Consider the following 26,045-nt stretch of genomic DNA (forward strand, 5'->3'; position numbering starts at 1 on the left):
TGCCATTCATCAGAAATGCAAAAATGCTAACAGTTCGTCTATACTACCTTCCTTCTGCCTTGACAAACTTACCATAGCCATCATGTCTAAACGAAGAAGGGTGTTCTCCCAAAATGGCTTGTCTCTGGCGACCCTTTCCTCTATCTGACACAAAAGTAGAAACATGGTTTTAACAATTTTGATCCAAGTACTTAACAGAGTTCTCACATGGGAAAACCCATTCAAAACATCCATTACAATTCATAATAAAAAAAAATATGATTCCTGGTTAACTTTAAACATCCATTCATATCCATTTTAAATACAAACACCAAAAGTTTAAGAAAGTACTTCTATCTAACAAACTCCACTTAACTTGAAAATATCTTTTTGGCAAATGCCAAATACAATCACACTTTCAAAATTAAGAAGAATGGATACTTTTCAGAAAGTGAATGTACACAATGCTAGAGTTTGACACTGTACAGAAGTTTTTACCAATACATGTCTTTAAAACAAGCTTTAAGTGCAGTACTTTTGAAAGACAGTACCTGAATCATACTATTAGCTTCAACAGCAACACATTTTCAAAGTGGGCTTCTTTCAAGAAGTTCAGCATAAGCCAACAACAACCTGTATTACATGGTTTCACAATCAGTAAACACAGAGTATTTTGTATGTATATACACATATTTACAAACACCTACAGACTTCAGAGCTGGAAATTTGCACATCACTGGCCCAGATTATAGCATGGACTGGTCATTGTGTATAGAGCTTAACACCAGGCAGGACTATGAGCACCCCCCAACGTTTAAATATGCCAAGATAAAGCTAACCAAGGGGGCTACATTATTGGATGAGAATACTACAATACTCCTAAAGTATAATTTTTATTTTAGCTACATCTTCAGGGAAGGCATGCCAATGTTCCCAAATCTAATTTGAGGTTTTAATAAAAATAGCACTTCCAAGGTTAGTTAGTAAATTTTAAAATTCATTGTACAATACTTTTAGAAAATTTGCTGGTCAAATTATAGTGTTCGGTAAGATTTTTTTTAAATATATCTTAAGAGTCTGGTCATTCTAATCTTTGAAAACTCAAAGAGAGAGAGGCTCTTTATATCATTATAGTCAACTAAACAAATGAGATTTATGGGAGATGAGAAATACTTTAATTTTCACCTCAGTCTAGAGCAATATCATTTTAATTACCTATTCCAAGTTATCACAGCATTGATAGGGAACTAAGGTCATTTAGTTCAATTTTTATTCAGTGTATAAATTTTCTTTACATCAATTGGGACCAACTAGCCCAGGGGTGGAGAACGTCCGGCCCTCGGGCCACATAAGGCCCTCAAAATCTTTTGGTCTGCCTCTGCCAAAGCATTAGGCGTGAGTTAATTAAATGTTTGACCAAATACAGCAGGCTAATTTTTACAATGATAATTTTGTATGGCCCACAAATGATGTTATAAATATCCAAATGGCCCTTGGCAGAAAAAAGGTTCCCTACCCCTGACTAGCCTCTGCTTACCCAAACCAGTAACAAGATACTCACTACTTTCCCTTACATTTCCAGGTAAGCCTAAATCATCAGGAAATTAAATTTTGTATTATACAGGTATACAGAAATTGGTCCTCTACCCATATTCTATCCCATTTGGTTCCTCACTCATTCTTTCTCCAAAAACCCTTCCAAGTGCTTCAAAGCTATGATCCTCCCACTCCATTTCCCCAAAGTCATTTCTTCTCCAGACTAAACAATCATAGTTCCCTTTTTTCATTAAATCATCATCATTTAAGTCTCACTCCTCTTGAATCAATCCAATCTGCTAATACATTGTGCTAATGTGCCTCTATTTAAGCATGCCACCAACCACTAAATACAAATCTAATCTAGAAATTTTCAACCAATATCAGCTTGTTTTCAGGGCTCCATTTTATTGATAGTTAATGGTGTGCTATAAAGGAAAGAGCAGTGGATTGAGAAACAGACCCCCACTTAACCACTAACTTGCAGTATAATCACAGGAACAATCTTCATTCATAAAATGAAAGAGTTAGGGTAGATATAATCTCCAAGTTATCTTTCAGCCAAACATCCTCATTATTAATCATTCTCTTTATTTGAAGCATTCACGACCTAATATAAGGCCACAAAAAATAGAAGAAGTGTGCAGAAGAGTCATACACTGAACACACCAGGCTATAAATAGTGTTTGTAACCTTTCCTGGATTCATCAGAAATCTGATGGAAGGTGTGGGCCTTCTCCCCCAAAAGAGACATATATCGACAAGTTTTGCTTAACATTTCAGGAGTGATTCTCTGGAGTCCAGGCTTAGAATTCTTTACACTGAAATGTAATTTGGGCTGAAAAGGACTTTAAAAATGAGGTTATATTTATAAAAGCGCTTTGTTTTGGTAGAAAAGTTACACTTCAATATCAACTTGAGTAGAAGCTAGTCACAACAAAAACATAAACGGCTATCGTCTTGCCAGACAACAAAAATTCTTCTCCCTTGAAAACATAAACAACTAAAATTCTGTTTGACTTTCTTTAATTATACTTCACTATTTAAATATCTACCTTACACATTTCTAAACTATTCTGACTGTAATTCCCTGCGTGAAAAATTAATGTAAGCTGGCTTTGTATAAACTTTTGACCTTTTAAAAGAATAGATGTTAACACTATCAAAATAAGAAGCATGTCTATAAATGTTTTAAGAGACATTAAGAAAAATGTAACCAAAATCACTATTTCAAATAAGTAAAACAACACCCCTGAGTGTTCAATAACTGACTACAATTTGACAGAAGTGAGAGATTTCTCATCAACCACTTGTTCTGTTGTTTGAGTAGTAAGGCTTTGTTTCCCAATACTATATTCAACTGCACCAAGCCTGTACCAAGCAGATTACTGTGAGTAGTGAAAAATGTGGGGGTCCAGCCAAAGCTGCATTACAAAACAAATCTTTTTGTAACCCCATACATAAGGCAAGATCATTTCCTGAAAATTGAGAATTAAAGGGGCCAATCATCCAAAAGTCCTAAATATTTAAAGAGTCCAAGGACCACAGCATTGTATTTTTTCTTTGGGCAAGAGTACATACTCTATTATAGAGTCCCTACTGCCCAAGATGTTTTGGATGCCATAAAAATTTTTCTTAGTTTATTAAATTTTATAGACATACTCATCTTGGTGAGTTTTCCCAACATATGGTTCAGATGCTGATATTGTAGTTGAGATGTAGCCAATATTGCAGCCCCCTTGTTTTTACAAGATCCACATTTTAACCTGTATATTCCAAAATTGCCACACACTTCATTGAACAAGTTTACCAGTAAAATCTATGCTCATGAAATCTAGCATTTATAAATTATAGGTGAAAATGTATCTCAAATGAACTGCTCTTATATTCAGATTTATCAAGTTTAAATATATTCTACCTTGAACAGACATGTTACTTTCACCTACATTTGAAATGTCAAAATTTCTAGTTACACAAATTAACATGAGTGATAACCTTAAATTGTTACAAGAAGTAACAACTTATAAACAGCCACTTTACAAAAATCAAACCACACAGAAGATTGTCTTTTACAGATCACGCACCTTTTCGTTATATTATTCTATTCAATGACCACACTGGAGGGGAAAACTTAAGTGCAGCAGTGTGCACCTTTCTAATCCTTTGGTCGTTAATATCTGTGTGGATTGGTTGAGCATTATCAACTCCCAAGACCTGTAAATAAATGGCCCTGGTATTTGCCAATTAACAATTTGAATCTAAGCTGCAAACAGTTACAGTAATGGGCATTAATATTTACAACATTGTAGGTAACGTCTAGTATCCGTTAGTGTAAAATCTTAAATTCTACAACTGAAACCTTAAGGGAAATCAGACCAATATATACATACAACTTGAATACATGGGCACAGTCTATCATGGTGTTCATCCCATGCAAGTCTGAAGTACTGTTAAGTGTCCTCCTTTAAAAACTTGGGTGATGGTGCATGCAGTATGCAGTCAAGGTGAATTGCAAGTCTGAGTTTTTCAGAGGGCTTTTTGCTGATGCCGATGTTGTGCATGATGAAGTGTAGAGTCAGCCTGCTGGAGTCCTCTATCCTTCTTAATGCCTTGTCCAGCTTGGGGGGAAAGTCCTTTCCATAGAGAAGCAGTGTGCAAGTTTGAAGTTTGTAAGGAATATTCTGAATCAGTTTCCTCTCCTCCAAAGAGAGAGAGCTGCTTGGAGAAATGCAAGTCCTTGAACTGCGGGCGTGCTTGTATGTGTGGGCTCCTTTGTTGAACTAAATATAAATAACTCAGTACATACCAGTAGGGGGCACTAATGTTCAAGGTTATTTTCCAGCATTACATGGCCTTTTGCAACAAAAGCATTCACCAACATTTTCATTTGAATGAACTAGCTCATCTCAGAAAAAAGGAATCTAACTGCATGTAAAAATTTTCAGCAGATGTTTTAGGTACATTCTAAAATGCATAAAATACTTACCTCGTCTTCCCAAATATGGTTTAGTGTAGTCCCAACTGTCATTGTCATTCCTAATAACATTTAGACGAGTTGGCTGTTAAGATTAAAAAGAAAGTTCGAATTTAATATATAATACCAAAACATAAATATTTCTTTGGTGAAGTGTTGAAAAAAATATTTACCCTTGCATATTCAATTTTTAACGTGCAACATCCAGCATATATATCTGCTCCATTGAGTGCTGCTTTAGCTTTCTGGGCACAAAGGACTGATTCAAACATAAGCTCTATTAAGGAAATCTGGTTTAAGATGTCCAATGTTTAATCATTATCCAATCCCTAAAAAAGGACTTAAATAAGAAACAACTCTTTCACTTCTGGAATGTTTTACCAAATAAAATTTCTAGATGAATTTTAGTAGGAAAATTTAATTTTAATATCAAAGGTACCATTGTAGGGTACATAAGGGTCTAAGAACTATGTTGTACACCTGAAACTAATATAATATTGTATGCCAACTATAATTTAAAAATAAATTTTTTTAAAAAAAGATCAATGATATTAAAAGTAACATAATCCAACCTACCTATCTACATACTAATCCTTCTAAGTAATCAGAAGTACTTTATAAATTGGAGAGAAGGGAAGGGGGCATGGTCACATTCCCTAGCAAAAGAGAACTTGCTATCTCGAAACAGGCAATATTTTACTATTAACATTACAAAGAACCAAAGTAATACAAAACAAACATTTAATTTTTATATATTTCTGAAAAGGCAGGGGTTTTATAATCATGTAACTATCCTCATTTTATTGTTTTTTAAAATGACATAAGTCTATAATTTTTTTTAATTCTGTAATTCTTTCCAAAAATCAAATCACAAAAATGGTCAGAAAAAAAAAAAAAATCTCTCCAGAAGCACCATTAGAGTTTGCTATAAAGCCCTAACCTTTCTCTATGCATATGTTAGGGTGTTTTGTTTTGTTTTAATTATTTTTAATGGGATTGTACTTTATGTACTATTTTACAACTTGCTCTTTTTATTCAACAATAACAAATTTAACCAAAAAAAATATTTCTAAGAGTCAATATAGAAAGGTAAGAAAGGTCCTATTGATTCTAAAGTTTTGGTACTTCTGCTTCAGAAAAGTTCATTCAAGATAAATTTTAAAAAGGTAAAAGTGTACATATTATCAAAGTGTTATTTTTTCCCCGGTAAAAAGGCAAAGCACTGGATTGTTTCATGGTAGCAAGCAAAACTGTCTATGGGTGCGGCAGTTTCATTTTTTAAATCTCAGAAAAAGAAATTGAGAGGGAATAAACACCACTTGCCTAGAAATTATTACATAGGAAAAAAATAAGGTCTATGTTACACAGCATTCACCATATCAATAAAAAAATTATAAATAAAGGATATTCAACCATTGCTTGTATCCCATTTCTCTTGAATATAACAATACGTTGCACTTTTCCAACAGGGTTGCATACAGTATATAAAACATCCTAAGAAGGAAAGGAAAAGATTTCTTCATATTTTGTATTTGGAAAAACATTAAAGCTACACACTGATTTCCTTTACTTAAAAAACTAACAAGGGCGGAGGCAGGCTGGGAGACGACAATGGGGGGAAAAGGGGACATATGTAATACTTTCAACAATAAAGAATTTTTAAAAACTATCAAGATGTCACTTCCATTAATTGCTAATTAAACTTTAAAAATTGTTATACTTTAATAAACCTAAAGTTACTTTCTCACCTATACAATATACCCACACATTAGAGAAGTTACAGAGAAACATTTGAACTTTACCTATTTGATCCCTAAATGAATCCTCAATTTTTATTTTCTTAATAGGTGACTAAAATACTGGCTATACACAATTAATACCAAAACTGTAGTCAATTAACTTGTTTTTTCCAAATATCATCAAGAAATGTTTCATATTACAATCACTTGAATTACAGTAATAAATATTTATTAAGTGGTAGTAGAATAGCTCAGTATCCATTTTTCAAGGAACAATGGCTATTCAGAAAAGACCCAGGAAAGATTATTTATACAGTGTTAGATGACTTCGAACAAGATGCCTGATCATCTAAGAGAGAACTTAAACACCCTCTTACGAATAATTCTTCAACTTTCAAGAAATTACCATTGGGTACTAGGGATACAACAATAAACAAAGCAGAGTACTTCTACTAGATGAAGTTATATTTTTTTCCAAAACACCAAATACTGCAAATATAGTAACAGTCTATTAAGCCTATAAATATTATAAAATAAAGATAAATGTTAAAGTTAAAGCATAAAATACGATTTAAATTTATGTCCCAATATCATATACCCTTACTAGAAATGGTACTAAGTAAAGAAATAAGGCCGGTTTTTAACAAGTTTATCCAAAGACCTTATAATAATGGCATATGCATCTTACAATATACTATGGGAGTCTGTCATTACCTAGTAGATGCTTTTGATACATGTGCTGGCATAAGTGAGAGAATTCTTAGATCATTTCCAAGCCTGTCTAATTTCTTATTAGAAACAGTTAACACTGATGCTTTAAATTTGCCTACTTAATTATGACAACTGTGCTTCTGACCTTTTTAGCACCAGCGCTCACCATTTCTTTGTTCATTAAGCTTAATAATCAAAATTAATTTAATAATTCTAAAGACAATCCACTATTTTTAAATATCTAGATGGCAGTGAAGAAAACTATGTTAGTCATTCTAACAGAAAAGTCCAAAATCTTTTAATTTAGTTTGGCATATTAAAAATCCATACCACTGTAATTGGATAAAGAGGATTTTGAATTGATAATAGAAGAACTTTGTTGCCTCCTGAAGGATCATCAGTATTTCCTGGCCGAGTGATCCTTTTGCTTGTAGAATAGTTGAAAAAAGCCTGTTGACCAGCAATGTACACAGGTTCATCCGCAGCAAATGTCACACATTCTTTGGCGCTATCTATGTTCTCAAATTCCACGAGAGCCTGCCGTTTAAATGGCATCATCATCACATAGCTGGAAAGAGATTGGGAGGGAATACCCAAATATAATAAGTTCAATTAACATTATTTGTTTTCAATCAAGTAAAAGCAGAATTTAATAACTACTATCTACTGATTTTTCCAAATAAATAAGTGCACACACTTATAACTGACTATACTTTCACTTATCTTACTAAAAACAGAGAACAGATAAACAAAAACAATTGCAAACTGACCAAATTTCTCCCCTAAATCTCACCCAAAATATTTTTAAATATTAAAGAATGTGAAAAGATATTTATTAGAATATCACACATATTTTAAGAATACACTTAAACTGTCTGGCACATAATTTCTTAAAAATCTTTAGGAAGCATTAATGTTAGGAAGATTGAAAGACCAAAGAGAGAAAAAAACAACAAAAACGGCTAAGGGACATAGTGGGTGCTTTCAATTTACAACTCAAGACATGTTTACTAAATTTTAAATAAAAACAGGGAGAGGCACAAGATTTACTATACAAATTAGATCCCAAAAGTTCTGTTATAAAATGTTAAACTAATCACTACCTAGCATCCTCTCCTTTAATGGGAGTGGGGAAGGGAGAAAAAGAGACTCAGCATATATTTTTAAATATTCTTTTAATTATAATACACAAATACACTATAAAATAAAGACAAAAAATACAGCAATTTTATTATCCTGACACAATCATTCTCAACATCTTGTTATAGTTTCTCCTGAACTTCCTTCCTATGCATCTAACTTTTACGTATAAACTTAGCAAATATTGAACTTGATGATTCATTCACCGTTTTAATATGAGCAGTTTCTGTATAATCTTTATAATTATACATCACAAAGTAAACAAACAAATAGAAAAAAGTTCTATAAATACAACATTTTGAAGCAAAACACCTGCTTTTCACTGGAGACTATTCAAGGTTCCTTCAGCTTTAAAGCAGTTACTTATTCAATATCATTTCATACAACTGAAACTCCTATTGTTCATATTTGTCAATTAAGCTCTTAATTATACACTAATTTGTTCCAATTATTTCACGACTTTTCTATCCACATTAACTACCAATCTTGAGGGCAGAATGATGTACTATGCACATTATCTGAATAACATTCATATATGGAACACTTTACCATGGACAAAATATCAAACAGTATAGAGTCTAAAAATGAACAGGCTACCCAAAAGTAATTCAAATTACTCACCAACTTAAACACATAGTTCTTTAATCCCAACATTCAGGTGATGGTCATAATTAACATAAAAGTTTCAACTATATTTTCCCATCACCTGTTTTTCCCACATAGCTTTAGTATTTCTTGGCTATAAAAAAATAACTTTAAAAGCACTAAATATATAAGAACAAAAAAATAAATAAACCAGAAATAACCATCTCTTTATAACTCCATGGGACAATGCACCACTTAGAGGTCCTTATAGTGAATGGAGTTAGTCTGATGTCAACACCCAAGCCTAAAAACGGTCAAAGGAGTCTGCTTCAATACATAACTCTCCAGACAGACTATCTTCCAAGATCCACTCTATATGACTAAGAAGTGATATGGTAATCTTAGTAATAATTCAAGAAATGGGGCTTTCTTATGCCCATGTGAATTCCCAATTTGTAACTCCAAGGATAAACATTATGTATATCAGTGATTTCTGAGGTATGTAAGTTGAGGATAACAGGTTTGCCAAGTTATCTACTTCTCAATGAAGTCACCAAAGAAATTAATAAAAAATGTCATGATAGAAGTTACCACCTAAAACTTTTGATGCAATTATTCCTTTCTGTTGGATATCTCTAACCACTCCCTCACTATCTATTTATGTACCATCCTTTCAATACTCAAAAACTCCATATAAATATTTATAAAATTGAAGCAATCAAGCCATCTCAGCAAATATATTGAAATTTCTCTCCTGTTTATATATTTTGATGTAGTCTGTGTCACTGAGGCCTACAACAAAACTCCAAACATATTCATCATGGAATAATAAAAATCAACTCTAGATTATCCATACTAAGAAGAGAGCAATAACCAGACATACTCCAAAAATAACTTAGGAAGAATTTTTAAGTGTCTATTTTTGGTAGCAGTTTCACTTTTCTAATTACGTTTTCACTTAAGTCAATATTCATAACCACACACCAGCTGTGTGAATATGGAAGACAAGCTAGGATAAAACATTGCTCATGGCCTGCATAAGAACTCACCACAACATGTAGCTAAGCAAATAATGCCTACCTTTCATCTACACTCTTTTAGTTGCCAGTTCCTAAGTATTCCAAAATAATTTCTTAATCAGTATTTAAGCCCTGGCCAATGTTGCTAAGTGGTCAGAGCATCAACACTCGCACCAAAGGGTCTTGGGCTCTATTCCTGGTCAAGGGCACACACACCTGGGTTGCAGGTTCCATTCCTGGCTCGTGTTGGGTTGTAGCTCTTGTCAGGGTGCATGAGGGAGGCAACCAATTGATGTGTCTCTTTCACATTGATGTTGCTTTTTCTATCCTCCTCCTCCCTCCCTCCCTTCCACACTCTCTAAAAAGACTGGTGGAAAAAATATCCTTGGGTGAGGATTAAAAAAAAAAAAATCAGTATTTAAGTACCACTAACCACTTGAAACTTTGAAGATGAAGGGTGTAACCAACTCACTGGTTTAAAGCAGTGTTAAGAAGGAATCATGGACTCATTTGAAATCAGATGAAAGAAGCAATAATCAATTTTACATATACAACCTGGCTGGGAAGTGAGAGGTGATCAAGGCCACAAAAATACATCCATGCATCATCCCGGAAAGGTTAAAAACAAGATTCCAAAGAAATTCAGTGATAACATCAAGGCAGCAGCAACCCAGCAGCTGGTTCTACCATACGGTTTTCAATCTGCATGGAGTCCCTATTGTCCTTACCATATAGTCCCAAACTTTTCCAGAGCCTCCACAAGGTCCGCTTCCACCACAGACTCACAGAGTCCTCGAACATGGACAACGGGGGAAACGGAAACTTTATGATGACTTCCACCTGCCTCCTAGCAAGAGAAAATAATTTGTAATTAAAAACTTAAAAAACCCAAATTATATCTCTTAGTACATTCAACTTTGTCTTAAAAAAACAAACTTTTTTTAAGTTGCGGTGAAGGCCTGGGAGAGGGGAGCATGGTGGAGAAGGTCAATGGAGGGGTTTGAAAAAGGGGGACTTGTGTAATACTTTCAACAATAAAGACAAATTTTAAAACACACACACACATGTTTGCAAAAGGACCTAAAAGTAAAATCACCAACTTAATGTCTGGCATGAATATTTTTATTTCTTAAAAGGGGACATTCTTTCTCAATAAGAAGTAAAAATAAGTTATTTAATAACTTATTTCAACTTCAAGAAACTCTCAGAAAAAAATCTTCATGCTAAGATTGGAAATACATTTTGTATTCATAATTTCATAATTTTAGCCCCATAAAATCAAATTTGCAAGTAGTCCAAATGAAGAAAAAGTCCCAATTTAAAACTTTCCTTTAGTATAAAGATTATATACTTTATCTTTTCTGTAATACAGTAGATTTATATAATCTTTTGTCCTTATTTAATTGGTTACTCCCACTACAACTTTGTTACTCAGCAGTACACGTGACAACTTAAGTTTATACAAAGTACCATCTTTGTTGATGAACATGGAGTTCTCAGAATCACCAGCCTTCGAGGCTTCTATGGAGTACTCTGCATCTTTTAGTATGCCCAGCAGGAAGTTTTTAAATGTAAGTATATGGTCTTAAAACTTATTTTAAAAGGGACTGTGTAAGAGAGGTTTTTTTTAAAATAAATCTTTATTGTTCAGATTATTACAGTTGTTCCTCTTTTTTTCCCCCATAGCTCCCCTCCACCCGGTCCCCACCCCACCCTCTGCCCTTAACCCCCCCCCCCCACTGTCCTCATCCATAGGTCTACGATTTTTGTCCAGTCTCTTCCCACACCCCCCTCACCCATTTCCCCCTGAGAATTGTCAGTCCACTCCCTTTCTATGCCCCTGATTCTATTATATTCACCAGTTTATTTTTAAAATTAAAATAGCTCTCTCATTTATTTATTCAAGTTTTATTAAGACAAAGAGTTATATTTACAGGTAGCCTCTGGGCACCTCTCTTGCATCACTTCAGAAATTATTTCCATGTATAATTCACTCATATATGGATATATACGTGTATATATGGATATATACAGAGATATCCCAAAAATCTATTAAATAAAAGGTTTCTTTGTCCTCCAGACTAATCTAAAAGCACTATAAAACTTAAGTATCATTTAAAGAAAATTAAATCCCTTTATGGCTATTTTAAAAGACTTGCCAATTTTTTTCATTATAAAGACTAGAAAAATAGACTTATGCCAATAAAATATTATGTCAGAATTTTTTTTTAAAGAACTGATTTAAATATGTAAAGTAACCATGGGACTATGCTATATGATTGGCATAGCCAACAAACAATTTCAGTCCTTTGAAAATATTAATTCAATCCTTGAAATTTCATTTGAATTGCTTAGGTTTAGTCTTTTCTATGCTTACAGATATTCATTACATGTCACTAAATTTAAAACAAATCATTCTGATTGTTCCCTATGTAAATCAACATTCTCTTAGCAACCTTAACAAATGAAACCCTGCCTATAGTGAAATTCAACAACCAAATGTGCATTATCACCATATTAAGCTCTAAATATAACTGGACAACAATAATGCAAAAATAGAGCTCTAAATAAAACCTAAAAACCTGAATTTAGACACACATTTAAAGTAGAAATAACAAGTTTTACTCTAAAATCTCCATTGATCCTTAGGTATCAGCTGGCAAAGGTTAAAATGCAAAAAAAAATACCTATATTGTCCTGGACTCTTCACAAAGTTAGTATCAAAAAACAGTAGATTTCAGACTGAGACTGAAGAAAGACAACAACCAAATGCAATATGTGAGCCTTCATTTTATAACAGATAAAAAACTGCTACAAAGGCATCTTAGGGACAATTGGAGAATTTAAATAGGATATTAGATTATATAATGGAATTATTGTCTTAGATACCATTATAATGGTAATGGTTTAAGAAAGAGTATCTCTATTCTTAGGAATATTTGGGATACTTAAGGATAATTGTAATGTCTGTAACTTACTTTCAAATAGTTTAGGGAAAAAATGTATATGTAGAGTGATATAGAGATTAAAATCCCAAATAACACATTAAGAATGGCATATTAATTGAACATTTTATATGATAAAAAGTTGGGAAAGTATTTCATTATATAATATTTAAGATCTGCAAAAGGGTACGAAGAACAATATAACTTACCACCCAGTCTAATAAATGAAACTACCAATCAGTTGAACACATCTCTCCTCCTACCTCCCTTCCCATCATGGATAACCACTATCTTGCAGATAGTGCTAAGGAACATGACTTTTTTCAAACTGGTCTTCTCACAAAGAAATGGATTATAGGACCAATTTAAGAATCCCTCAAAAGATCTGACTTTAATATATTATTACTTATATTTCCCAAATGAAACAGATGGAAACTCAAGTCATTCTATAGAAGCTGGAAAATATTGAATGCTATCAATATGGTATTTAGGAGGAGATATGAATATCTCACAATTATCTCAACCTCAAGACAGAAAACGTTTCCCAACCCCTTGTATTTCCCTTATTCCCACTCAATGAATTTGCCATTCCTTGATATTTCTCTATCTTTAAATTATGTCTCCTTTTCTTTAATTTTAAAGTTTCGCATCCTTTCTTTAGTTTATTATATAAAAGTAAAAAAAAAACAAAACCCACAAACCTAGGGTTGTTTCCAAATATAAAACTGACATATTAAAGATATCTTTTCAAACTATTTTCACCCCCCTATCTCTCCTCAACCCCAAAATACTTTACTAAATCACTATTTTCTTGGGGAAGAGGCAAAGCCCTGGAACCACCGCCACCACCAGGTGGGGTCTGGGTCCACCCCGCCCATCCGCTGGGGCCACAGCTACAGCCGCCGCAGCTTCCGCCGAGGGCGGGCAGGGGGAGATGCGTGCACTTTCCGGAAGCAGGGCCAGACCTGCGTGGTGCACCTCACCGGGATGCTTGAGGATGGAAAGAAATCTGCTTTCTCCCAGGACAGAAACAAGCCCTTTGAGTTTCTACTAGGCAAGGAGGAGGTGATCCGAGCTGGGAAGAAGGGGTTGCCCAGATGAGTGTGGGTCAGAGAGCCAAACTGGACTATCTCCCCAGACTATGCCCACGGTGCTACTGGGTACCCAGACATCATCCTATCAAATGCCACTTAGGTCTTTGCCGGGGTAAACTGGGTCAACTATGAAGGCATAATTCGATCCCCACTGCAGGCTATAGATCAGTCTCGTCATAAGCATTCCAAACTCCCTGTCCCTCAAAGGCTATCTCAAGGACAAACTCTAATAACACCAATCTTAAGTGCTAATTTTGACAACTGGAGGTTGAAGACCAAGCTCTATTAAATAATAGAGAAGGGAAGCTTCCATCTAAGAGGAATAAGCAGGACGCATTAACATCTCTTCATACAGAACAGCAACAACTAAACTGTAAATTCACAAGGGCCAGGTGCAATGTCCTCACGCTTTTTGTTTTCCCAACATCTCCATGCACATTTGTTCAGGAGCCACTCAACTGTCTTTTCCGCCCGTAATAGGATTAAGAAAGACCAACCTCAAATTCAGTAATTCATCCCCCAACACCAGACACACAGACCCACTGCCAAGTGGTTATCCAGTCTCTCCTTTAACACCTTAAATGACAGGAAACGCACTACCTAGTGAGACAACCCCTTATACTTTAGAAAATTCTTCATAATATTGCATCCATTTCTGTCTCCCTGTAGTTTCCTATCCAAAATGGCTTCTGGAGTCAGATCAGCTTTTGAATCTTTGGACACTTATTGGCTCAGTGACCTTAGGCTAGTTACTTAATCTTTCTCAGTTTGACTTAAAAAAGAACAGTACCCTCACCATGTAAGATTACAATAAATAAATGAAACAAAAAAGGCTTAGCAGTGCAAGATGTAGTTATTCAATAAATGTTGGCACTCCTGCCCTTATCTATATTTCCCTCTTCTACATGAGAGCCTTCAATTACTTATAATGGTTAAATCACACCGCTAAGTTTACCCTTCAGGATAAATGTCCCTCCAATTTCTTCTATCATTCCTCTTATGATGTGATTTTTTAAAAATATAACATCAATGATGAGAATCCTTGATCAGCTGCCTCCTGCTGGGATGGAGCCCACAACCCAGGCATGTGCCCTGACTGGGAATCGAACAGTGACCTCCTGGTTCATAGGTAGACGCTCAACCACTAAGCCATGATGGACGGGCTTATGACGTGATTTTTAAGTGCCCTCTCCATTCTGGCAATCTTTCTCTGGATACTTAAGAATTTATCAATGTAGTATCAAGAAAGGAATACAGCATTTCCAGATATTCAAGATTATCCCTTCTTTGACTTTAAAGACTTTATATAGACCAAGAACAAACTAGTTTTAAGGGGAAGCTGCAAATATTTTTTAACTCACACTATGCTTAGAGTTTATATTTTTTCTTATTAAATAATCACATCTCTTTACTTGGTCTTTTTTAAAAAGAAACAATACAGCAGATCCAAAATATGAGAACCACTTTAATTTTCCTATCCAAAGTTTTTAGGTATATTTGATCACCTAACAAATATTAAAAAGAAGAGCCATGTGATTCAAATTACTTTTTAAAAATAACCTTTTTTTTCCCTCAGGTACTACAAATCCTTTGGTTTTGCCTACCCAGAACCCCCCCTTCCCATTTCTTCTGGTTAAACACACCAAAAAAAAAAAAAAAAAAAGAAAGAAAGAAAAAGGAGGATTAAATGGAAAACAAAAAAGAAAAAGGAAAAAACTTCTTCCAATCCACATTATTATATTGGTATTCTCAATCAGTCATGCCTCCCCAACTTCAGAGATAGCACAATGATTAGTTGCGGGAATGAAGTGAGAGACAAAAAAAAAAAAAAAAGGTTGATCGGAGATAAATATGGGCATTGGGGAAGAGAGAAAGTTCTCTTTATTTGCTAGTTATAAGACAGAGCTGAAACATGGAAAGAATCCAGTCTCTATGACATCATCTAAATCCCTGAGTCCAGCCATGCCTGGAAGAAGTGCCACAACTTGGCTTTCCCAGTCACATGGGCCAATAAATTCCCTACCCCGACCTCTTTGTTTTACTTAAGTTCATCCCAGTTGCTGTGACTGTAACTGCAAGCTTTGAAAGTTACATTCAACTTCATAGAGGAAAAAGGAAAGCACTGAATGATGTAGACTCACCGACTTCCGAATAAGAGACTTTTTTTTACTATTTTATCACTAAGAACTGCACCTGGCACATACATGGTAGGGGCTCAAGAATTTTTTTTAATGAGTTAAGAGCTCACAGTGATCATAATCCAACCATCTCGTGTGATAGGCAGCACCTGCCTTGGTTGGGCTGACGCCTCTATTAAACAGCTCTTTTCACTTTTGTACAACCACGAAGAAATAAAGCCAAAAGGTAGTAATACCTACTGCTTTAAGTTTCTTTCCCAAAACTAGGCCTGAAAATCATTTACTGTAGCAGTTTAGCTAACCATTTTAGTGCTCCAGAGCACACATCTTTGAATGTTTTATTCCACACAGTGTAGTTGCTAGACACCCACACGGTCTCTAAGCTTGATCTGTGGGAGCTAACGAAGTAACTTCATCCCATCTCCCATCCTATATTCACCCAATAAATCATAATATTCCTATCATCATTAAAGTGTATCATTAACGTGTATTAATGTATCTTAAATTCAAACTAGATTCTCTACATAATATATATTCCTTTATTTGGAAACCCTAGGATCTACATTTTTATCTTGGCATTTTGCCATCTTGCAAATCTAATAAAAATTGAGGAATAAATTTTCATCTCATCAGCAAACAAACCACTTTAACAATCTTTAATTTCCTGTTACTAGCAGAACAGAGTAAGGGGGGGGGTGGGCAAAAACAAGGGGGGAAAAAAGAAACAAAAAACAATGAAAAATAAAATCACAATTAAAATGTGTTACATGTTTCAAGAACATCCAAGTCATTAAGCTAGCTTATGCACCAAAAAGGGGCAAAAAAAAACCAAACACAATTCCTTTGCTTGTTTCCTTCAAGTCTCCATCCAACGGAAGCTTGAGTTACCATTTGCTGTGGATAAAAACCACGTTCACATTCCTTATGCCTCCAGCGAATTTTTAGAGAAACAAGCATTTAGGAGCGCGTGTTGAACGAGGTATAAACTTCTTCAATGAAGAAGTGAGGTGATTTTAACATTTGTTTTTTTTGAAAGTAGGGATGTCCTAACAACCTACCAATACTTTTTTTTTTTTAACCGAAGAGCTAAAAACCGTACTCCGCAATCATCATAAAACTGGGTGGCAAAGCACGCACGCCATCCCTGCCGAGAGTCAGCACGTTTCAGGGAAACCTTCGGGGGAACGAAGGGTGCGGGCGCCAGAAGCGCAACGAGCCCTTTGGTGGGACTCCGCGGGACCTGGGCGCGCAGACGCCACGCGATCCCGCAGCCGTGGCCCGCGCGCGGACGCTGCGGGCAGACGGGCCGGAAGGGCCGAGCGGGGCGTCCGGACGCCGGCCAGCGGCCCGGAGAGCTCAGCTAACAAAGAGCTCCGCGCGCCCCGAAGCCCCCCGGGCGGAGGCAACGCCTCCCCGCCGCCCCTCCCGGACCCTCTCCAAGTTCAGGGCCGGCCGCCGCCTCGCGCCCGGGCCTGCGGCCAGGCCGGGGCCGGGACCGGGGCCGCGATCGGGATGCGGAACACAGGTAGGGCCCATCAGAAAAGCCCCCCGAGAGGCGAGCCGGCCACTCGGCCCTCGCAGCCGCGAAGGGAAGCGGAGGGCAGGAGGCCCAGAGCCAGTCCCCGCCTCGGGGCCCTGCTTCCCGGGGAGCCGCCAGGCACGGCGGGCGGGCGGACGGACGGACGGGGCGCCGCGCTTTGTTACCGGCTGCGAGAAGCTCCGGCCGCCGCCATCGCCCCCGCCCCGGGGCGTCGCTTCCCGGCGGTTCTCGCCTTCCTCGGCCGAGTAGTCGATCTCCCCCTCCTCGGTCTTGAGGCGCTTGGCCTGGCTCTCGTACTCCCGATCCTCCTCGTACGTCTCCCGGGGGGAGGAGGAGGAGGAGGACATGGCGACGGCCGGAGGGACCGGCGGGCAGGCGGGTGGGGGTGGCGGCGTGGTGCGGGCCTCGGGCCGCCGGTCCGTCCCCGCGCGGGCAGCGCGTCTGCGGCTGGGTGTGCGCGGCCGGGCCGTCCGCGGGGGCGGCGCGCCCAGGAGCGGGTTGGCTACGGAGAGCGCCCGGGGAGGAGGCTCCCGAGCGGCCGCTCCCTGGTATTAAGGAGCCCACATTCGGCCTCACCCCGCTCCGCCGTCTCCGTCCCGCCCCGAGGGAGCGAATCTAAGGATGGGACGCGACCGTGGCTTCCGGTCTTCCCTCCTCCCCGGATCCGCTGCCCGCCGCCCAGGCTCGGCCTCCGCCCCGCCCCCGCCCGCGCCCGCGCTGTCGCCGCGCAGGATGGAATCCAGCCGCAGCCCGCGGGAAGCGCCCCCCACAACCTTTGTCTCCGTCCCTATTGGCAGATGGAAAAGCCGACCAGGCCTCCCATTGGCTATGAGGACTGTTCGTCAAAAGCCCCCCCACGGCCCGCCCTCGCCTTCCCGGTTCCTTCCCAACTCGGCCCCTGGCCCAAGAGTCCTGACCGCGCAACGCTCGCCGCGCGCCTCCCGGGAGCGGTTGCAGCCGCCGGGCGGTTGGCGCTGTTAGGCTAACCTGAGGCTCGGCGGGCGGGGAGGCTTACAAAGGTGTTAGGGCTGCGGGTGTTAACCGCCCTAATTTAAATGCTTGTATTTGTCATGAAAAAGAAGGGAAAACCACTTAGACTTCCTGCAGATTTGCCTCACACAGCCTACAACTACAGGAGGAGAGGGGAGAACGGGGTCTGGAACTGTCAAAGTAGCCTTCTTCCTATGCCGGGTGCAAAAGCTGATAGAAATGGTGGACTCCCTGCCCCTAACTGGATAGTGGAGAGATTTAGTCGGCAATGACTTAAAGGCAGCAAGTGCTCGGGGAATGTTCAGTTTGATCAGTTAGCACTCATTTGTCCTCTGGGCCTTTCTTCTTCCCTGCCAATTAAAGGGGACTTGTCTGTGTAAGTTCCTGCTCCAATTAAATGTTTTAAACCTTCCAAATAAAATTTCATCATCCCAACCCTTTTCCTTTATGGACGAGCTGATCTACTGCACATTAATTTTTTGAAAGAGACAAAAGCCTATCACAGTTCTCTTTGTCACTTGGACCACAGCTCTCTTGCTGTGGAGCCTTGAGGACGCTTCCCAGCTTCTAGTTGCTACTTTCTCTTTTTGCAACTGGGCCCTTTATACTTACCTCTTAGGATGTTCTGTTTCAAAGACTAAAAGCGCTCGAAGACAGGAACTGCTCTTTTCATCTTTGCAAACCCAGTTCCAATACAGTCCCCTGCACAAGTTAGGGCTCAACAATACCGAACGCGTGGTCCTTGGGAAATAAAGATCCGTTCTATCTTCCAGGAGAGTCACTGGCAAATCTAATGCAACCTAATGCTCTCTGTGACTTAATCCTTGAAGGATTGCCGAGGATCCATACCCAGCAATTTCACTTCTGGGTATCTATCCAAAGAAAACACTGCCTTGAAAGCACATGCACCCCTATGTGCATTGCAGCATGATTTGCAATAGTCAAGATATGAAAGCAACCTAAGTGCCCATTGATAGATGAATGAATAGAGAAGTTGTGGTACATATATTCAATGGAATATTACTGCACCATGAAAAAGAATGGGGTCTTGTCATTTGTGACAACATGGATGGACCTAGAGGATATTTGCTAGGTGAAAGAAATCTGACAGAACAAATACCGTATGATTTTATTTATATGTGGAATCTAAAGATACAAAAGAAACAGATTTATAGATATACAAAACAAACTGATGGTTCCCGAGGGGAAGGAGGTGGGGGAAAGGGCAAAAAATGTGAAGGGGAATAAGACATACAGATTTCCACTTATAAATCAGTCATGGTGATGTACAGCATAGGGAATATAGCTTTCAATAATAATGTGATAACTTTGCACAGTGTCAGATACTTGCTAGATTTATCATTGTGATCACTTTGTTAAATATACAAATGTTGAATAACTATATTGCATATATGAAACTAATATATTGTAAAACAGATTTTATTTTTGTTACGTTAACCATATTTATTAAAAATAAAGTCACTTAAGTTTTTCCATTGTCCTTGTCCCTCACATTCTTTCCTAAATGTGGCTCTTCCTTTGCTAGGTGTGAATTGTTTCCTCTCCTAGCCTAGATCTCTCTCCTTTCCAAAACATTTTTTTTAACATTTTTATTTGTTGCTGACAGTGCTTTAACACAGTGTTTTGTTCTTTATAATTTATACTGCCTGTCATTTTGGAATCCAATTGCAAGCTTTTTCACACCATAACACTATAATCAAATTAGTGTATGGCTGCAAGTAATCACTAACAAATAGAAACTAAAAAAAAAAAAAAAAGGGAATTTATTTTGTAAATTAAGAGTGGAAGTGGACAGAAGAAATATGAAAGAGGAAGCTGCAGAGCTGCTGCAGACCAGGAAATGTCATTGGCAGCGCACTGGGAAGAATGAGAGGAGCCTGAAGGCCTTACATAAACGTTCCAAATATTTTGTGTGATGATGAAAATATTTTAAATTCTCAAAGCCTTCATCCAACCTATGGATTCTACCAGGTTAAAGTGCAACTCTCACACCAAGCAAAGCCAGGCTTACTGAATCTTGCTGCTATATTGAGTGTTTACTTCACGAACTATAAGTAGAAGTCAATATGTACGAGTATTAAACTTAATTCTTTTTTGGACTAGCTTAAATCAAATTGTTAGGTAAAAAAAAAAACACTGAAGAAGTAAAACTTAACGTTTAAAAGACGAAGGTCAGTACATTGACCTTGGGTGACCTTTGAGCCTGCTGCAGATGAGTTGTTCAGACTGTGACAGTAGGTTCTTTGATAAGAAAAATGCTAGCTAGCTCATCACTATACCATGAGAAAAGGAAAAGAATGAGAGCATAAATTGTATTCTGCATAAATTAACTTATTTGAGATAAAGAAATTATACACTGCCTATAGTCAGAAATGCCTAAAATACTCAGAAACAGCTCCTAAATGACATATCCATCTGGGATCTATTGTACTACTGCATACAGCCTCAGCCACAGGACCAATGGTCTGAGTGCTTCCTTGGTTGGTCTGCTGTGATTGGGGTAGGGAGCAGCCTTGAACTCCCTCTGCCATAATTCAAAGAGGATTCAGGGGTTATACCAGAGTGGGAGACAGGTCCCGAACAGGCCTGGGGAAACTGATAGTCAAGGTCCTTGGCAATCTAGCCCCAAATTGCCCTTTAGTTTTAAATCTCATTGCTGATTATGTAATTTATAAGACATTGTGCTAAGTGATGAAGGGACTAAAAACTATTATGAGCTGGTCCCTGCCTTCTCAATGCTTGCAACCAAGTTGTAGCCCAAAGATAGGCTACAAAGCACATATAATATACACGCAGCAATAACAATAACAGCCCTTTACATTGTGTCAGGCACTGTGCTAACTGCTACAGAATCATGAAAATAAATTCTGACAGAAGACCCCCAACAGAAGCGTTACTACTAGTCCACTTTACAAGTAAAGAAACAATGTAGGAGAGAGTAAGAGACATGCTCTAGAAGACACAGTAAACTAGAGAGCCAGGATTGGAACCCAGGCAATCTAATTCCAGCGCCAGTACTCTTCATCAAGAGGATGGATGATTTCATTATTGTGTTTACTACCATGAACATATAGATCTAGTTTATAGTCACTTGTCATGATACTAATTCATTCACTAATTTTTACCAGGGCATATACAACTTTAATTATGGGAAGGGGTAAATAAACTATCATTGTCACCATTTTTAGTGGTTTAAGGAAATTCAGTCATCTTCCATAGGAAATTACAAATATAATGCACTGTTTCAGTGTTCATTTTTAAAATGTAATATCTATTAAAAAAGCCTTAGAAATTACGAGGAAAGTGTCACCACTTTCTGCTGGATACATCATTTGCGCAACTAGAGATGCAAACGATGAGCTTTTCATACCAAAACTCAATTTCCAGTATTGCTGCTATTTCATTGAAAATACAAAAACATTTGTTTCCTGCCTCAGCTCCTGAAAACAATCAAACAAAACCTTCAAGCACACCTTATCGCTGAGTCCTGTTTCCAAAGGATTGGAACCACGGAGGTGTGTTTTAATGAAGACGCGTTTAACATAAACCCAGCTTAGAGCAAAGTCCATTCAGAGACAAATCAGTTAGTTGCTATGACACTTTGTCAAATTTGAGTACATTATTTGTGATGATGTCATTTTCCTTGTTTGGCAGAGATCACCAAGAAAGTGGCACTGTGGTCCTGATACCCAAATTAGCCCCTTTAATTCCATTCACATTTGGTTAGTTATGGTGAAAAGAAGCCGCAGTTCAAACAAGATGCACCCCATGGGAAGTGCCTCAAACACGATTAGCTCACAGTGTAGTCAAGTGTGACCACAGCAGTATTCGCTTTCAAGTGCTACGGTCATGCACACCTGCTTTGGGGCTAAAGATGCCACTGTGTTTAGCCTCTTTTAAAAAAAAAAAAAGTGATTTGTGATAAACCTGCAAAATTAAACAGAATGACCTTAGAAAAACTAGCTCATATACTACATACTGACAGGTAAAATTCAGATTCTTGTTATCAGTTATAGCCACTTATCCTTCGTCTTAGAAACAATACTTAATTTCCTTTTCTCTCTGACTAGTGTGAACTGATAGTGCTTTAGAAATCTTTAAGAATGATTTTTACTTTAAAAAGTGACAGCATGGTATCCTGTCCCCAGCTGGGACTCAATAGAATTTATCAAAGTAAATTCATCTTGCATGTGGCAATATAGATCAAACAAAATTAAACAAATAGTTGCTCGCACTTAAAAAGGTGTTAAGATAGAAGGTGAAATAATTGGGAGCCATCAGTAACTCTTAATAACTGTTGCTAAGTTTGAGCTCTCAGTCCTTTCTGTCTTTTTTTTAATTTGAGCAGAATAAAAAAAAAAAAATCTTGGAAATGGCCCACCTCACCCCAAGAAGTCAGCTCCAGTTCAGAACTACGTCGTCACAACCGCTGTCTGGAAGCCACCAGGATCAAGAGCTGCCACTTCCACAGCCAGCTCCAGCACGTACCACACCTACTGTTACCTGAACCAGCAAAAGGGATGCACTATCCCATGATGTTCACAGAGCTGGTGACTGAACAGTGGGGCCCCTGCTGAAGAAAAAAAAAAATGCCTCCACAACCATGCCTATCAGAGAAATAGCTCTCCATAGCTTACCTGGAACCATCTGGTTGTTGAAACCTACCCACGTCCATAATAGCTGCAAGAGAGTCAGGGAGATGTGATTTTTGGCTTACAGATCTCTGCAATACAGGAAGCATACTTGAATCTTGAAGCGGGAATGAAATGCCTGTTAGGTGCAATCCTCCACATTCACCTAAAAAAATGGAATGTTTGGCACGGTTTGTACCACACATTTATAGAATACTAAAAAGTCAAATGTGTATATAGATATGTATGTATGTGAGTATCTGTGTGTGTGGGTGTATGAGAGAGAGTGTGCACATTTCTTAATAGCAGGAAAGATATTGAATCAAACCTCAGATCCTAGGTAGCCCTACACACACACACACACACACACACACACACACACGCACGCACGCACGCACGCACGCACGCACGCACGCAGACAAAGCTGGGAGGGAATTTGAAAAATATTGTAGCCGAAACCGGTTTGGCTCAGTGGATAGAGCGTCGGCCTGCAGACTGAAGGGTCCCAGGTTCAATTCTGGTCAAGGGCATGTGCCTTGGTTGTGGGCACAACCCCAGTGGGGGGTGTGCAGGAGGCGGCTGATCGATGTTTCTAGCTCTCTATCCCTCTTCCTTCCTCTCTGTAAAAAATCAATAAAATATATTTTTTTAAAAGAAAAGAAAAATATTGTAAAGGCACTTTTAATATGATGATAAAGTCATTAAAACTTTTAAACATTCTCTTTAATATTTTTCTAATAAAAATATTAAGAGGGTTAAAATAAAATTGAGTACTGTTATGATTTACAAACTCTTCTAAGGAATTTTAATCTTCAGATGACTATACATTTCATTATTAGAGATAAATTTAATCTCACCACTATCATCATAACATCAAAAGAAACTGTATTTTTTAAAAACTCCAAAAGTCAAATTGATATGCAACTCAAAAGGGGAAGAAGGACAGAATGATTCATTAAATAGAGGATGTGATTCTTATTCTGCGGAATGCTCCTTGGCGCCAGCCCACATTCAGAACTGCCATCCATTTCAAAGGAAACTTCGTACAAATAAAAAAAAAACCTGAATTTGTCACTGATTCCATCACTGGATTTGGGTCAAAACTTAATGTATGTTTGGCTTCAATGGGAAAGTAACTGAAAATATTTTGACAATGTCCAATTTTATTTTAAAAATGTGTATTAAGTATTGTAGTATGCAACATTTGCAGAATACAGTGTTTCATTCTCACTTTTAATCAATGTTTGTGCAAGAAATAGAGCCTCAGTTATGAATATGTGCTGAGTAATTCAGCAAGTATAAAATGTATAAAATGTAGAACAAAGAGAGTGTAGGCTACTCGAACACTGTAGGATTGGGAAAGAATAAAACCATTGTCAACATTCATAGAGCCATTCTGTTCCTTGCTCCATTAGAACAGATGATTAAAAACTGTTTTTGAAAGTCTCGATGACATTATTCTGAAAAGCCATCTGTCTGAGAAGCAGGTGATCTGGTGACCCTAAGACTTGGCAGAGAAGGGCATGTGCGTGGCTGACACACAGCCTCTCCTGATCTGGGGCATATATTTGAAGCCGTAAACAAACACAGGGGTGTTTAGATGCTTGACTTAGTTATGCCTGGACGCTTAGAGAATTTGGAAACTCCACCCAACCCACTTGGTTCTGTGGACTCCTTAGGTCCTTGTGGAAAAAAAAATAGTAAGTGTTAGAAGTTAAAGAAATTTTCTCAGGATACTTAGCCAGACTGGGTACATGCAGCACTGTTTTGAGACCCAGGTCATAAAAGACAGAGGGGGCTGGGGACATTGTCTTCATTTCCTTCTGAATGGATGGAGCAAAGCAAGTATACAAGTGCTGTATAGGATGGAGCAGTAGAAAAGTAGTATTTACATGGTGGGTCCCAGCACCCGGGTCGGTACCTCCGTCAAACAAATTTTGAACAGGGACCTCTACCAGGAGTCTAGGCCACCACAGGGAGTTGAGCATGAACCCTACTCACAACTTGCAAATTTAACTGGTGAAGATGGTGTGAGAGGAAGTGACTGAGGTCTTTTAGGTAGCCATGTGTTATTAATCTGCCTTTTTTATTTCCATGGACTGACTAGGTATACAAACATTCAGACTACCCCTAATTTACAAAAATGCCGCACCAGTTCCCAGTTTTATGATCCATATGTATTCCTCACTTTATAAAATAAATATTTCAGAAAAGTTGACTGTAAATAAAATGTAAAGCTAATCCTATGTTCTTATCAGTAGCTATTTTTAAGGTATAATTTACATACACAGTGACCATTAAATTCTTTTCCAGTGGGGAAAATATTCGAATACGTTGGGTTAAAAACTTCTGATAATGAAAGACATTGAGATGCAGGCTAGGTCGGATAAGCCAACTGTGGCACATCCCCTGCTCTAAAATGATTCCTCCACTGTTAGCCACTGCCATATTTTCATGCTCACAGCTATCCGAATTTTAAGCTGGGATTTATAAAGCCTAGAGTCAGGCTGTAATAGCATCATTTCTACAGGTACTATGATCATGACACCAAATGAAAGTTTACTTAAAATTATATAGAACAAATCAGTTCCATGTTAATTCTTTTTTAAAAAATATTTTTATTTATTTCAGGAAGGGAGAGAGAAAAAAAAAATCAATGATGAGAGAGAATCATTGATCGGCTGCCTTCTGCATGCCCCACATCCGGGAATCAAACTATTACCTGGTTCATAGATTGAAGCTCAACCACTGAGCCATGCTGGCTGGGCCCATGTTTATTCTAAAAGTTTATAATGTTTGACAGAACAGGCTGGCTAGCACACAAGGATAAGATTCTAATCCATCCAGGGTAAATGAACCTGCAATGGACATCTCTCTTTTTTTTAAATATATTTTATTGATTTTTTACAGAGAGGAAGGGAGAGGGATAGAGAGCTAGAAACATCGATGAGAGAGAAACATCGATCAGCTGCCTCCTGCACACCCCCCACGGGGGATGTGCCC

At 38.0% G+C, this 26,045-nt stretch overlaps 1 protein-coding gene across 2 annotated transcripts in view; it reads right to left on the reverse strand.

Annotated features, from left to right (window-relative positions):
• The window catches only part of HNRNPLL (heterogeneous nuclear ribonucleoprotein L like), a 30,435-nt gene extending 12,364 nt beyond the window's left edge, over positions 1 to 18,071 (reverse strand). Inside the window, exons 1-7 of one of the 2 annotated variants that reach the window (XM_079792405.1) lie at positions 17,565 to 18,070; positions 10,412 to 10,530; positions 7,270 to 7,507; positions 5,903 to 5,983; positions 4,663 to 4,764; positions 4,502 to 4,574; positions 73 to 144 (exon numbers count right to left, since the gene is read on the reverse strand). In XM_079792405.1, coding sequence (XP_079648531.1) covers positions 73 to 144; positions 4,502 to 4,574; positions 4,663 to 4,764; positions 5,903 to 5,983; positions 7,270 to 7,507; positions 10,412 to 10,530; positions 17,565 to 17,747 — 868 coding nt within the window. In that variant the 5' untranslated portion in view covers positions 17,748 to 18,070. Of the gene's footprint in view, positions 1 to 72; positions 145 to 4,501; positions 4,575 to 4,662; positions 4,765 to 5,902; positions 5,984 to 7,269; positions 7,508 to 10,411; positions 10,531 to 17,564 lie in introns of both variants that reach the window. The other variant, XM_079792406.1, reaches the window with a different exon arrangement.
• Positions 18,072 to 26,045: the final 7,974 nt, after the last annotated feature.

The sequence above is a fragment of the Cnephaeus nilssonii genome (genome assembly GCF_951640355.1).
Source record: "Cnephaeus nilssonii genome assembly, chromosome: 15".
NCBI classification, from domain to species: Eukaryota; Metazoa; Chordata; class Mammalia; order Chiroptera; family Vespertilionidae; genus Cnephaeus; species Cnephaeus nilssonii.